At 41.9% G+C, this 16,293-nt stretch overlaps 1 protein-coding gene across 1 annotated transcript; it reads left to right on the forward strand.

Moving 5' to 3' along the window:
* Window positions 1-20: 20 nt before the first annotated feature.
* tmem68 (transmembrane protein 68) lies at window positions 21-11,977 on the forward strand. Its single transcript, XM_022761900.1, has 9 exons — window positions 21-134; window positions 610-768; window positions 2,452-2,625; window positions 5,196-5,295; window positions 6,194-6,361; window positions 6,876-7,069; window positions 8,575-8,635; window positions 9,130-9,269; window positions 9,884-11,977. The coding sequence occupies exons 2-9, from the start codon at window positions 709-711 to the stop codon at window positions 9,986-9,988; spliced, it is 1,002 nt and encodes a 333-aa protein (XP_022617621.1). The 5' UTR covers window positions 21-134; window positions 610-708; the 3' UTR covers window positions 9,989-11,977.
* The last annotated feature ends 4,316 nt before the right edge of the window (window positions 11,978-16,293 follow it).

Genomic DNA, 16,293 nt, shown 5'->3' on the forward strand with positions numbered 1-16,293 from the left:
ACAGCCAAAGCGCTCCGGGGTCAGGACCAGGACCGCTGTCAGCTAACAGCTATATATGTGTTTGGTGTTTTGGTGTGACATTAAATGAACAGTGGTGTGGTTTAATGGCTCAGTTTACCGGGTGACTGTCCAAGGTAACGTCTTCTGTGTTTGGTGACGTTTACTCTGAAGGCTGCTGTCAACTCTCTGATTTTCCATTTCCGCTCATTTAACCTCAGTTAGCTGAGAGTTTTACCGCGGCCCCTGGCTACAGCTGTAGTGTGTAGTTTCTTCACGGGTCTTCTCCTCTTAGCCAGGCTGTAACGTTAACCCACACACTAAAGCTAACTTCCATTAAATGACATACAGCACAGCTGTCAGTGCAATAACAGGGCTCGGTGTCGTGTCTCGTTAGTACCCGTTTTTACTGAATCTTACTACTTACTGTTCTACAAAATGTTACTGACAAATCATTCAAAACCCCTCAAATGTGCCTCTGTTGACCTAACACTTACATGTGTATTATACCTAAATTAAATGCAGTGTAACAGGAAATGTTTCCGTTCATGGATGAATGGAGCTATTGTATTGTTATTGTACTGAGTGGTGTTTTCTTGTCCCCTCCTGTAGTTGACTGTGTACAGCAGCAGATGCTCTCCATGCAGTGGGATCCTTCCCCCTGAGGCTGCCGGACTGACTGATCCTGTCTGCAGCCTCTCTGTCAGCAGGATGTCAGACAGTGGGAACCAGTCCTGCCTGACCATAGCAGAGGACACGGTCTCTCTCCTGGTATGAACCCTGTCTGTTTAGTACTGGCACTGTTTATTCTCTCTGTACATTAGGCTGTGTTCATGCAGCGATTTTGTTTTAGATTACTTAAAGAAAGTGTTGATTACGAGTGTCTGCTTGATCAGATCAGGGTTTGTGACTACAGTTACATGATGAGGCGGCACCAGCTCAGTTGTTAGAGTGGGTTGGTCGTTCATTGCAGGGTTGTTGGTGTTTGAGGAAGACACTGAACGCCAGACTGCTCCTCGTGTGTGTCACACTGCCATATGAATGTAATGTATTGTAACTTCTAATAAGAGAGATACAATTGTTAAATGTAAGACATTTCTGCATTGGTTGAAAGAACAAGCTGTATATCAGGCAATAGAAATGGTTTCAGCGCTCAGGTAAAAGTAGCCAAATGTACAATAATTATTGTATTCATAATTAATAAATTAGTGAACTGACAGGGAATTCATCACTCACTCGGCTTTGGCCGATACTCGCAAATATTTGAACATCACAATATAACTTTCTTTTCTTCTGTCCAGCTGCAAAGGCTTACCCTCATTTCACTGTTTGCTTACTTGACATTGAACCTTGGCATGTGACAATATAAAACTTTGAACTGCTGTTTAGTGGCAACATCAGTTATACCTCAAACATAAAATACAATTATATAATTATATAGTATTTATATAATAATGAATAAACTTCTCATTTGATGACATGATCCTCAAGTTTGGTTTGCTATAGTTTATGGTTTGAAATGCTCGACCTGAAGAGTCTTTGCTTATTGCATCATAGTCAACTTTGTCAGTCCATGGATGAGTTGTTAGCCCTCTGGCGCAGATCCATGCTCTGCAGTCTGGATTTGAATATAGGACAGTTTGATAGTTTGAGCTGAAATTAGATATTTCAGGTTCAGTTGCAATGGTCATTTTTACATTTTATTTTCACTGAAAAAACTATAAAACTGTTGATGTGATTTTTTTGTTGGTCTTGTACCAAACGAACATGTTCATTCACGTCTGGAGAATGTGATTTGTTGGCCGGGGCGTCTCTGTAGCACCACAACACGTATGGTGCTGAAAATGCTGTGACACAGTTTTCCTTCATCAAAGAACCTGCAGATCCTGTGATTTGGATCGTTCACTTAGCCACATTGCAATTTCGATTAGAATTTGATTAATTGTGCAGCTCTAATCAGTGCACTGTTAAACATCATTTATTTCTCATGTCGTAGCATCTGTTGGGACAGCAACTGTGTGTGTGTTATGTGTGTATGTGTATAGACTCACAATACACTCACAGCTTAGTGTGCCTGCTTAAAGGGTCAGTTCACCCAAATCCCCATTTAACACCAATGTTGATATTGGTGTTGAACTGGTCAGATATCCACCTTCTTGTTAACCATGAATCCACTACAATGGGGGAGAATAGAAATCCGTATGTGTTGCTCAAGTCATTGAAAAATGATTTGACAACAAGACTAACCGGTACAGCTACTGTATGTTCGCAGCTCTGAACCAAAACTGAACAAACAGCTGGCAGTTCTATATGAACCCCCAAAGTCATAAGGACTCATCCTCTGGCAAACATCAACCTCTGAACAACATCTCACAGCATCATCCAGTAGCTGCTGAGATGTTTGTGTCTGTGGTGGTGGATCTAAGTATTGTGTGTGTCTTTGTGGCTCCACAGATGTGTGTGTTTCACGCATGGGAGGAATGGGCAGGGCTTGGTCAGCTGGAGGACTACCTGAGTGTTCTGGAGTACCTGCTGTGGGTCTTCACCCCTCTGGCCATCGTCTTCATCGTGCCCTTCCTCATCGTCATCCTCCTTTACCTGAGTATACTCTTCCTCCATGTCTATAAGGTACGCACACGCTCCTCATGCACTGCATGAACAGTGAATCACAGCTCGTGTCATTTACCAGGCGCTCGCAAATGATTTACCTGCCATCCAGTATTTTTAGTCATAAATAATAAAGGCTGGTGCTATAACATGATACTACTACTGTGTGTTACCAGAAAGGAGACAATACGCCTATTGCAGCACAGCAATAAAAGCCCTGTTAAGAGATAAAAGGTTTCTGCCCACTGAAACACTAGAGGGCTTTTAATTTGAAATGATTACAGGAAGCGTTTGCATGTGTATTAATACATAATGCCGTAACTTTTAATAGAGCAAACGGAATCGGATCATGTGGCTTCATACTAAAATACGCTATGAGCAACTGTACATATCAAACAGAAGGAGATAGACATAAAGAGCAGCCTCTTAAATGCCTCTTACCTTCTAATAAAGCCTGGTGTTATAACATGATACGTGTGTACTAATCACTTTTTAACCTTCACATAATTAGACAGAATGTGACCAAAGGGTCTGTTAAATGAGCACAGTGACAAACAGTCAGCAGTACAGGTTTGAACTGAACCAGGAGGCCAGAATACATCCTCAAACTACAAGTTAAACTAGTCAGCTCAGAGCTGATTCATGGGATCACAGGCTGGAGCCTTTGTTCAGCAGCCAGTCACACAGAAATGGACCAGCGCAAATCAAACTGCCTTCACTGTTTATCATCCAACATCTCGAGCAGGCAGCTCTAAACTCTGAACTGAACAGATAAGTTACAGAATAGCACAGAGGAAATAAATAACGGGAAAATAAAGCTCTGTAAATGCTGTGGACATTTGAGCACCTGCTGTTGAGTCATCTGTTGGTAAAGTTCACAATGGTAATCTGACAAGGTCGGATGTATATAATTTCTGCAACATTGCACAAGATTGAGCAGAATACTGTCAGATTAATGCATTAAACATTTATTGTTTGGTGAATAGTTCGCCTTTTCTCTGTTGCTAAGCAACGCAGTGTTGCCGAACACTTCCTTTCCGCACTGATCGGGTTGTTTTCAGTTGGAGAAGCTATTGCACCTTCACAAACTCCACAACGATCATTATTCCCTCGTGACTGAGTCGTATCTTTAAATTAATTCAGCATCTTGTAAGGTTTCCAGAACACTGGGACGTGGAGTGGCAGCAGCCCTTTAAGACTCTTTGTGATTTGGTCTTAGTGAGTTATAGGAGTCCTCTCCACTGCTTCTACCTTCTCCCAGACTTAGGAGATACTTTTAGAGCTAAGTGGCTTTGTGAACAGCTGTTCATCGGAAAAATGAGGAGTCCTAAAGTTAGGACTGACACGCTGATTATTTGTAGAAGTTTCTCCTAAATCGGCAAGTTAGGATGCTTTGTGAATACCTGCCCTGATCATTAGCTTATACATAGGCAATTGATTCAATATTAACTATTGTTTAACTAATGTTTATCTATTCTTATATGTATTTGCAAGTTATGCATCTGAAGGGTATCTAAGAGTAATGCTGAGTTTCTGAACAGTTGACCTGATCTGTTGACTGGCACGTCCAGCACCAGTCGCTGAAATGAAGCTTAAACAAAGGTGAATAGTTGGAGTAATACGTTTTGGACCAAACCACTGAAATGTACGGTGGCCCTGAGAGCTCAACACACTGCGACTTAAGAAAACACGTGCAAAGACACAAACACACTGCAAATTCAGGAAACATCTTCATCAATTTGACAACACATGCACTGCAAATTCACACAACACAGAGGAAGTGTTTCCAGGGAACACTGAAAAGTGATGAACCTGGCTGGGACGCACTTGTTCAATTAATTGAATAACAAGTGTTTCCCAGCCAGGTTCATCACTGTTATTTTTTACTTCCAGTAGAGCGAGAGAGAGAGAGAGACATGAAGACAGGAGAGAGAGAGAGAGAGAGGGAGAGAGACAGAGACATGAAGTCAGGGAGACAGGAGAGAGAGAGAGAGAGAGAGAGAGAGAGAGAGAGAGAAGAGAAGAGAGAGAGAGAGAGAGAGAGAGAGAGAGAGAGAGAAGAGAGAGAGAGAGACATGAAGTCAGGAGGAGAGAGAGATAAGAGAGAGAGAGAGAGAGAGACAGAGAACATAAAGTCAGGGAGACAGGAGGAGAGAGAGAGAGACATGAAGCCAGGGAGAGAGAGAGAGCGAGACAGAGAAATGAAGTCAGGGAGACAGGAGAGAGAGAGGGAGAGACATGAAGTCAGGGAGCAGAGAGATAGAGAGAGGAGAGAGGGAGAGAGCACAGAGACATGAAATCAGGGCAGACAGGAAGAGAGAGAGAGAGAGAGAGAGAGAGAGAGAGATATGAAGTCAGGGAGAGAGAGAGAGAAAGAGAGAGACAGAGGATGATATGGAGCAAAGGGCCCCGGGTTGGACTTGAACCCCCGTGCTTGTGTGTGCTGGACACACGTGTTGTAGGACTGAATTTGTAGCACGTTTGTGTCTTTGCATGTGTTTTCTTAAGTTGCAGTGCGTTGAGCTCTCAGGGCCACCGTAGAAATGAGAGCCATGCAGGATGTTAAAATCTGTTGCTGTTGTTCTGAACAGAGGAAGAATCAGCTGAGGGAAGCTTACTGCAACAACCTGTGGGATGGAGCCAGGAAGACCCTGGCTACTCTGTGGGACGGACATGGAGCCATATGGCACGGTAAGAGTCTGTCACATAGCATTCAGACAACATTTATACACCTACAGTCACCAAGAAGAAACGACAAAGGAGAAAGATTCTGAGGTGAAGGAGGTCAGTGAGGACACGGTTAAGATAATATAACAAAGAACTTTGTTCGTCCCAGAGGAAACGTTGGTGTCAAAGATGCTCGGTGTTCTTTCAGTTAAGCTCCAAATTATTCAGACCCCTTCCATTTTTATACATTTTATTTTGTTGCAGCCCCATTTTCCCTCATCAGTCTACACTCAGTACTCCATAATGACAAGGTGAAAACAGAACTTAAAAAATTTGAGCAAATTTACTAAAAATTAAAAACTCAAATATCACATCGACATAAGTATTCAGACACTAATGTAACTCCTGTGCTTTTCCTGCTACGCCAAGTCACTGTGAGAAAGTCCTGTAACAGAGAAATACCGACTGACAAATGAAAGGACAAAGCTGAATAAACGAGTGGAGAAACCCAATGAATGCAGATGCTTCTACGCAGGTGCACTGCAGGGTACAACGAGGCAGTCAACATCCCATCATGCTCTGTGGCGGGTATGAAAATGTTGATGGGGTCCAGTTGATTCTGATTCTGTATCAAGGGGAAAAGATCCATCTAGAGTTCAGTGTTGGGGTTCAGATGGCAGGAGCTTCAGTCACAGAGATGCTCAGCTGGTGTTTCCATAGTAACAGTGACTAAAGCGACATCTGCGTTTAGATCTATGGGAAAGACGACAGTAAACAGTTGGATATTTGACGACCGTGATGCTCGTGTGTTAGTGCGATATATAAGGAAAAACTTTTTTTTAAGCTGCAGGTTACTGATTGTTCATGGCCACAGCTCTTATCAGCTCTTAAAGAAATAACACGTACGCCTCATGTGTACCAGGCTATGAGATCCATGGGATGGAGAAGATCCCCGACAAAGGCCCAGCGCTGATCGTTTACTATCACGGAGCGATTCCCATCGACTACTACTACTTCCTGGCTAGTGTCATCATCCAGAAGGGACGGACCTGCCATTCTGTAGCTGACCACTTCCTCTTCAAGATCCCAGGTGCTCACTCTGTTTCACACGTGAACACACATACATTTACCGTAGCTTCTGTCACACACATCAGGGCACATTAAACCTCAATATGTGTGTTGATAAAAGCATAAACGCAACAAAGTGCAATGGAAAGAGACTTGGTGAATAAATGATGATCTAGATGAAGCATGTGACTTGCTTCTATTCTTAATTACAAATAAAGGTATATGGAGTTACAGTGATATATTTATTTTTCATAGTTACAGCTGATTACTGAATGCTTCTGCAGCATGTTTGTTCACATTAACTAACAGGTGCACAGAGCGCTCAGAGGCGTTGCACCAGGTTAAACTCACCTGTGGGTGTGACGTCACGCTCTTCACACACACATACTGTGTATGCTCTAACCCTCACCCACATACTCAGCTTTTCTCTGCAACTCAACTGGTTTTTCCGGAATTTCTTTTCCCTCCCCATCGGCTCTTTTCGAATCTGCTGCGTCCCTCCCCCGTCTCGTCTGATCCCGTCCCCGTTCCTCCAGGCTTCAAGTTACTGCTGGAGGTGTTCAGTGTGATCCACGGTCCTCAGGAGGAGTGTGTGCGGGCTCTGAGGAACGGTCACCTGCTGGGCATTTCTCCGGGAGGAGTGAGGGAGGCTCTGCTCAGTGATGAGAACTACCCTCTGCTCTGGGGCAAACGCAAAGGCTTTGCTCAGGTCGCCATCGACTCTCAAGTGGTGAGTCGCCGTTACTTCATAAATTTCACTTGACAGACGCGGTGGGAGATGTGATCAGTTCTGCTAGGAATCCCATCAGTTTCTTTCAGACAGTACATCACAGCGTTCAGTAGAGATGTGGAGAATGTTTTTGGTCGCCTTTGGTCTGTTCCCTGCTGTGGAAATCCTTACTGAACCTTATTTAATGTTAGAATTATTTACTTTGTTTTTTTATTTGTTAGACTGAATTCCCTTACAGAAGGAGTTAACAACTCTATGATATCTGCAGCATATATCCCCCCACCCCACCAAAAAAAACCCATACATACACATACATACTTTAGCTGAGTAAATTTAAGAAGAAAAATTAATTCATAAAAATAAAGAAGAGAGAGAGAGAGAGAAGAAAATACAATGAATAAGACAGGTTTAACTCATTTTAAACTATATAGTTGTTCTCATTCCTTTCTCCTCCCTCCCATCCCCTCCCCCTTTCTTTCCCCTCTCCCTTTGTTTTTTAAAATTAATATTAATTTTGTATTATATTTGTTTTCCGGATCCTGGTCCATCTTATGTCAAATAGTTTTGCTAGATTCCTGGTCCTGTGATTAATTATCTCCATTTTATACATTTAATTAATTGCGGTGCTTCTGGTTTCAGCCAATGATATTATTATATTATACTTATTTCCATCCAGTATTTCTGCAGAACAGGGCAGGAGTGAAAGATGTGGGTGTGGTTGGCTTCTCCACCTCCGTAGAGTACTTGCTGCTTGGTTGAAAGGTGTTATAAAGAGTCCTGATTGAATTTTCCAGTACTACTCTCTGCAAATTATTGAGCTAGTGGTTTTCCATGTATTGTTCCTTATGTCCATCCATCTGTTTGTATGCTGCGCCATAGTCCACCACATGCCCTACCTCCATTAACATTATTTATTTGGTATTGTTTTCTTGTTGTTTTTGTATTGAATAATGTTTCATTAAAAGTTGTTTCAAACAGTCAACAGTGTCTGAAAATAACTGATCAGATCTAAGTGTCCTGGCATAATTGATCACATGACCCACTGTGTCTGTGAACAAAAGCTTAGCATGTTCTACCAGCAGAAGTCTGTCAGAGGTCTGATGACACTGGTCTTTGGGCAGAGCCCTCTGCCTGGCACACACACTGTGGGTCATATATAAGGAGGCAGTTCACTGACAGGTGGAACTGTAGCCATGTTGTTATTGTCACTAAAATCAACCAGCTAAAAATTCATGGATGAAAAGCAGCAGCTCTGTAATAACAGGCATGTAGAATCATTTTTAGTTTCTGTGTGCACATGTTGTTCAGTGTGTCATGTGTTAGTAGAAAGTTTCATCATTTCATATTCCTCACAGCATGTATCACTTTTAATAACAGCTAATCAAAGTGATTAATGTTTGTCCAGTGAACTGAACAGCTGCAGCATCGTCCTCACTCATCCTCCTCTTCCTCTCTGATCCTCTCTGATCCTCTCTTCCTCTGCTCTCTCTCTCTCTCTCTTTCAGCCAGTCATTCCAATGTTTACTCAGAATGTGCGGGAAGGCTTCAGGTCTCTGGGAACACTCAGTAAGTGAAATCACAAAGACGACGGACACACACCGTGACACACACTGCGAGGTTCACACAAGACACAGTCACACACACACACACGCACACACACACACACGCAGGAGAACACAGCCCAGGTCGTTCCACATGCACGTTGTATGTTGGCGTTGTTGTGTCTGTCCTGTGTGGAGAGTGGAGTGACACACAGTGGATGTGTGAGTCAAAGTGTGTGTTGATAGTAATGAAGGAACATGTGATGGAGCTCTGTGTCAGAGGACTGAGATGTATCAGACTGTGATACACACACAGTGCTTAGAGTCTGCACATGGAGGAAAACATGGAATATGTCCAGACTCATCCTGAAGACAGGGTGGAGCAAAGTGAACTGACCTGACTCAGGCGGATGTGAATCTGATTGGCTGAGTGTTATGTCACTCCTCTCTTTGTTTCTCCATGTAACTCTCTCTCTCTCTCTCTCTCTCTCTCTCTCTCTCTCTCTCTCTCTCTCTCAGGGTTTTTTCGTTGGCTGTACGAGAGGTTTCGTCTCCCTGTGGCTCCAGTTTATGGAGGATTTCCTGTGAAGTTCAGGACCTTCCTCGGTGACCCCATCCCCTATGACCCCAACATAGATGCTGCAGAGCTGGCAGAGAGAGTGAGTCCACTGAAGCTGATGTCCTGCTGACAGCTTCTCTTCTCTTCTCTTCTCCTCTCCTCTCCTCTCCTCTCCTCTCCTCTTCTCTTATATTACTAATTACTATTAATAATAATTATAAAGAACATGTTAAAAAATGATAGTGAAATAAGGTGGAATAGTAATAGATTAATATCACAAATACAAATACAAACACAAACACACACCACAGTCTTCTACTTCTTCCAAATGTATCAACCAACCACTGACATCAAAAGTGCAAAGTGCACAGTTTCAGAGCTACTTAAAGGCTAAAGGCTAAAAGCCTTTAACTAAATCTATTATTGTATTTTTTGTTTGTTCTAACAATGACATTGTTGAATCCATCCAGCCAAACACGTCACTAAACAATGGCTGGCATCTCATCATGTGTCTACTGGATGTCAGAGATAACACAAACTGTATGAAGTCTGCTGCTAAGTCTCTGGATGCTCCTCCATGACCATCAGGTTAATCCTCCAAAAACATCTTGTACAAGGAATGTTACAGCGGACTGAAGCAGGGCCAGAGTTTTCGCTCCGTAGATTTGTGAGCTTCACCTGATGCTGCTGCTGACAGAGGTTCTGTCTCTGCAGGTGCAGCAGGCGGTCCGGTCTCTGATCGACCAGCACCAGAAGATCCCGGGGAACATCCTGAGAGCTTTGTTTGAGAGGTTCCACACCAAACACAAAGAGCGTTAACACCAGCAGAACCACCACAGACAAACTGTCCAGCGTGTGATCAGAGCGCTGCAGCGTGCACAGGTTTGGTGGAATATTTGCACGGTTTCTTCACTGCCCCTCCCCCACCCCCCACCCCCCAAACACCACTGGCTGACTGCAGCTGAGGCTCTTTTCACATGCGTGATGTTTATATTGCACGTTTCAGATGTGTATTTTTGTCTACACAGACTTCCTTTTTTCCCAGGATGCATCTGATAAAAGCCAGACTTCCTAAAGTGATATCGGACTTGACAATAATCAGACCTCAGAAGTGATTAATAAAAAGATCATCGTTTTTATCGGTACGCAGAGACACTATATCAGAGTTCTTGTGACGTTAGATGTAGGGACGACACTGGGTAATATGTACTCATTACAACACAGGTGTTACTGATCTCACCGGACATCAAGACCTTGAGACACGTGTTGGCTGAATATCTGTAGATAACAGGTGTTACCACCTTCATCAGACAGTTTTCAGATTCACTTTGTACGTCTGGTGGTGAGTTTAAATGTGAAATGGAGCTTTTGTTTTTCACTTTGACACCCAATCCTCCACCATCGTCCTGCAGGTCAGCTCTCCTCTAGTCACATGATCAGGCTCTGCTGCTCTGTCATGTGACTCTGCTGCTGCACAGAGCCTACACTGTCAGGTTATAACTGTAGCTCCCACTGAGTATTGATTACTAGTATTTTACAAGTGAAAATTTTTAAATTGATGAACGTGTGCGCTACCACTGATACACGATTTGTTAGTAGGACTGGGTGTTAAAATCCCTGAAGTTACAGCACAACAATTGGGGATGTTCTTGGAGCTACAACACATCTTCTGTTGTGTCCCTCGACATTTTCATAGCAGCAGTCGGGCGGATCCAATACGCTGATTAACGAAGGATCCCGCTGACATGAGGAGCTAACCCATGCCAGCCCTGATTGGCTCTATTCCCTCCAGTTGAAAATGATGGTGGGTATGTTATGTGATCGGTGTGTGCCTGAACACCGTTGTAACAGGAGTAACACTGACTACCATGGCAACTGTGGTTAGGATTCAGACAGTTTATTGAAAAGAGATGTTTGAACATTAAGGTCAACAGGAGATTCATGATGTCGGTCAGTCTATACATTGTTTGATTGCAGTGACTTTACAGACAACTGCTTGTACTGATGATGTGTAACAGCACTTTGAGTTTGCACAGCTTCAGTGTCACACACACACACACACACACACTAATGACCAGGCTGCAGGGTCGGACCAGAGCTGGACCTGGATTAGGTTTGATGTCTTTAAAGCTGGAGTTTAGCTGAGCTCAGGTCACAGGAGAATGACAGCATGGCGTAGGTGAGATTAACTTGTTACACAGTAACACAGTGTTTCTTATATTGACCATATGGACATATTCCAACCCTTTTATTAATGGATAAAATGATGGTAACCTTTTATTTTCAGGTCTCTTACTTGTTGTCTAACTTCCTGGAAACTGTCACAATAATTTCCTCTAAAAAAAAATCAGTGATGTTCCAGTTAATGTCTCTGTTAACCAGCTCTGACCTGGAGGTGTGACAGAACGTCCTCAGGCACGTTTGGTGTCCAGATACTTTTTGGGACAATTTTCAACTTTTTTCCAAAATATTTTATAAAGTTTTATTACCTATTATATTTATGTACATAGACACAGAGGCTAAACAAAATAATAGTAACACTCGTAAATGAAATTCAGACATGGCCTGGGTCAGACTGTCACAGAGGTGTTGATTCACCTCTTTGGTCTTTGTGAAGCTGTACTTTATGTTGTATGAAATGATAGTATATTGAGAGGTGTTCCTATTATTTTGTCCATTGTTGTACAAATTATCTGCTGATATTTCTAATATAATTGACTACAATGACACATGCTAGAAAACTTTAACTGGGGGGCATTTTTTCCCCTGTATTCTGACAGCACAGGGAGGGAGAGGGGGGGGTTACATGCAGCGAAGAGACGCAGGTCAGACTTGAACCCTATATGGAACATAGATGGGAAGGTTTTGAATTCTGCTGAAATAATTTATCAAACACTTTTTTTTTTCTGTCAGTGAACCGTCCACTGTTACCTGAGTGATGATCACTGAAATGTGCATGTGTAAATCCAGGCGCTACAGTCTGTCAGGACTCTGAGTTCATTTGGGGTTCTGATACCTTTTAAAGGAGCTATTTGTAAGTTTTGCTATTGCTACATAGCTAGCGTTAGCATTAACAGCTGTTTACTTACCAGTCTAAAAGAATCGTTGTGAGTTCAGCATCAAACTCCATTCCTTAAATCACCAACAGCTGTCTCCAGAGGTGGAAACAAACACCAGTGTGATCTCTTCTTTTCACTTCTTTTCTTTCTACTGGAGTTAGCATGCTAACCAGCTAGCTGTCTCATCACTTTCTGATACTGAGTCACTGTAGTCTCCAGTCTGTCCCGAGGAAGTAGCTGTTCAGGCAACACATTGTTAACACAACAAGACTGAAGCTCTTGGTGAGACTGGTAAGTAACAGCTGTTAATGCTAATGTTGGCTATGTAGCAACAGCTAAACTTACAAATAGCTTGTTCTGAAACCATGAGCTGATCAACACAATGTTATTCAACAGGTAATGAAGTAACTGTGAGGATGTGCAGCTTTTCATATCTGTGTAAACTGATTAATAATTTGCATTTTAACTAATTGAATAATTGACAGAAAAAAAAACAAAACAATTGATTAATCAATAATGAAAGTAATGGTTAGTTGTAGTAGCCCTGACAATTGGACTTTGTGGTGGTGAACCTGTGAAGGTGTCAAACTGAGCTGACAGGAGGTCAAGGTGCAGCAGGTGGCTTTTATCAATCACACTGACAAACTGAGACTAAAATAAGAGCAGCAGGATGATGTTTAGTAAAGAGGGAGACTTATACAGACAGAAAAAAACAAAGGTATGACGAGATGTCACTTTAAATTGTGTTGAAAACAAAACAAATGGATGACAGTTTGAATGATGAGTCCAGCTGTTAAACAGAAGCCTGATGGCATCGGCACTTTGAGCTCCTTCACAACACAAGTGGACTGATCAAACCTTCATTAGAAGTGCATTACATTTATTATCCATCACTGAGTATTGTTTCAAATTGAACTACAGATACATATGTAAAAAAAAAACAGATGCGTGTGTGTGTACGTGAGTGCGTGCTTGTGTGCGTGTGAGTGTGTGTGTGCGTGCGTCACTCAGATAGAAAATAAAACTTCTTGCCCAACAAATACCTCGGTGCTCAGCCCAAGTCTGGCCCATATACTTCCACATCTGGACAGATGGCTGTTATCAGCTGTTATCCTTTGGTACTGACTGACAGCTGGAAGTTTTTTTGTGTTTGCGCCAGAATTGTTCCAGATGTGGAAGTAGCATTTTACAATCATGCTGTATATGGGCCAGATTCGGGCCGTGGAACCGGGTGTATACTGGGCCAGACAAAAACAAGCATGTGGCCCGAGTATGGGCCGGATTTACTTTGCTACCTGCGCAGTGTCCCCTCACAAAGCTCACGTATCCTTTCACTATAATATTGATCATATCAGTCCAAATACTGACTCCTCCCTTCATCAGTGCAGACTGTGTGTTTATATTAATGATGAAGTAATATGATCCTCAGTGCTTCATCATCACAGCTGGAAACTAAACAGGTGTCATGTAACTTTTTCTACTTTGGAGATAAAGCGTAATAATCAGTGTAAATATATATACATGCATGTGTGAGTAAATATTGTGATGAACAGATGGTTTTGCACACGTAGTCCTCAGAGTATCAGAACATCACTGCCAACTCAACTTTAAAGAAGAAGCCTTTGTGTGTCTGACTGAACTTTAACTGGATGCTTTACTTCTGTCAACTCGTTGCCTTTTTCCATATTTATGTTGTTTCTGTTGAGATGATCTAATATGTATTTTTAAATTATGGCAATATAATATAAATGTTGCACTTTTAAATATTGAGATCCAGTTCAAACTGTTAATAAATCTATTTTAATAAGATGTGTTATGTGAATTCCTGTCTGTGTGTGTGTGTGTGTGTGTGTTTTTCCTGGCTATGCCTGGACAGCTGGAAAACTGTCTATCAGACTCGTGGGTTCCGGCTTCGAGGCAAAATGTTTACAGAGCTGCTACAGACGCCAGATTCACCGGCGTCCCGCTCTTTTCTCCAGGGTCCATGCGACCGTAGAGAAGATTTTCCACCTCATGCAGAAGGAGGCAGCTGTGAGACTAAAAGCTCGAGCGAAGAGCTCCACTGCCTTTTACTCATTCCAAAAAAAAAAAGATGGTGGCCTGTGTCCCATTTTAATAATAATCACCTCACACACAGGTACACACATTAACACTTCAGGCTGCATCTTGTGTCTCTTTACATGTTTACTCTTCACACAAAATGGTTCGATGTTTTGCTGAGTTTTTATTACACTATACTTTTTGAATCTCACCCCTGACAAATACTATATATTACAAAAAAACTAAAACTAACACTGAAACTAATAAAAACTAAAACTGAGTATTTTCAAAAAACAAAAAACTGATTAAAACTAAAGCGAAATTGAAAACAAAAAATCAAGACAATATAAAGATAAAAACTAAAGAAGAATCCAAAAATATTATAACCCTGAGTAGAATATTAATAACAAAAACAATGCTAATATAATAATTAAGATGAGGAGGAGAACTATACCCCAATGTCACTAAATTCCAGAACAAATGAAGAAGAGTCCAGGAAAATGACCACAGTGTACTTTATTAAATGAATTTTGGTAGTTTGTGTTGCATTAGATTCAAATAAAAATTTACAAAAATCCCATATATACAAAAATGTCATTTTGATCATGTTCATCACTCTTGATTTATTTTTACAATAAAATGTATTTTTCCCCATTGAACTTTCATCACACAATGCAACTTACTGAAAAGACCAATTTTTTTTTTTGTCTTAAACATTTGTATCTTTTTTTTTTAATACACCACATACACCACATTTAATCTTTTTTTTTTTCTCTGTAGCATATCGTCATAGTTACAGCCATCGCGTGGCGTCGGACCTCTAAAGACACCCGTCACAGTCAGAACTCAAAGAGAGGAATGTTCTTTTTTAACATGTACACTTTGCATACATTTATTTACAGATACGCTTTTTATGTTGATCGCTTCACTACCTGTGGTACTCCATGTTCAACCAACTCTCTACACAGACATCTGTACAGGATGATTATACAAGTGTGACTGGACTCTTATCATTATTCGCCTGCTGGTTACTGTGCTTCTACTAAGGCTGAGTGATCTGGACTGGACTGTGGCTGCAGCTGCACAGATCTGGTCCTGACCCTCCACACTCCTGTTCTGTTGTGTTTGCATGGTTGTTCCAGACCTCTGCAGCAGAGCTTTGGTCCATGACAGCTGGTGAACAGAGAGAGACGCTCACAAGCAGACACGTGGCCTGTTCACATCTCAGAGCTACAGAGGACATAGAGACACAGCAACATGGCTGCTGTCTGCTGGATATGTGAGCAGGACTGTTTGTGTCATTGCCAACTCCCACGCGTGGTCCTGTGGAGGGTTGTGTCATTGCATTGTTCAGAGCCTTTCAAAATGGGGCTACAAAAGTTAAACTATGGTTTTCTGATGGTCCTAAACTAAGGTTGGGGAAAGACTGAAAACTGTGTTCATGGTAAAAAAAAAGAAAGTCATACTGGTTGTCAGTAAAGATGGTCCCGGCCTCCTATATAGGGGGAACCCAAGCATCAGCCACCAGGGCTGAGCCAACACTAAAGTGCCATAACCTGCAGTTCCTCTACTGACCACTAGAGTCTGGCTCTGAACAATCGTGTTGGATGTGGTGCACATCGTCCATGCACATGCATGCACAAAGGTGGGAACAGATGTTTTCCCACTCTTCTATCTGGCATCAGTACCTACATGTTTTTTTAAAATGTTTTAAACATTAACACTCTTTCATTGTTTTTTTTGGCCTATCACTGTGATAAGCCAATGATAGGAACTTGTATGTTGTTGCCACTGGCCCACATCATATACTTGTTTGCTATCTCAGTCTGACTGTGCGCTAACACATTACATCCATGGCAAAAACTGAAGTATCAATATAGATATCTGGTTAGCAACAGGAAGAATTAAAAGGAAAGAGTCCGATGAATCGACAAGTGATCTCTCCACCGTCCAATGAGTTTCCCCTGATTTCACTTCAGTCCTGAATGTTTGTTATCATTAAAATAAAAAGTATCTGAGAACGTG

Source organism: Seriola dumerili, unplaced genomic scaffold, assembly GCF_002260705.1.
Source record: "Seriola dumerili isolate Sdu_G_001 unplaced genomic scaffold, Sdu_1.0 BDQW01000432.1, whole genome shotgun sequence".
In the NCBI taxonomy this organism is placed as follows: domain Eukaryota; kingdom Metazoa; phylum Chordata; class Actinopteri; order Carangiformes; family Carangidae; genus Seriola; species Seriola dumerili.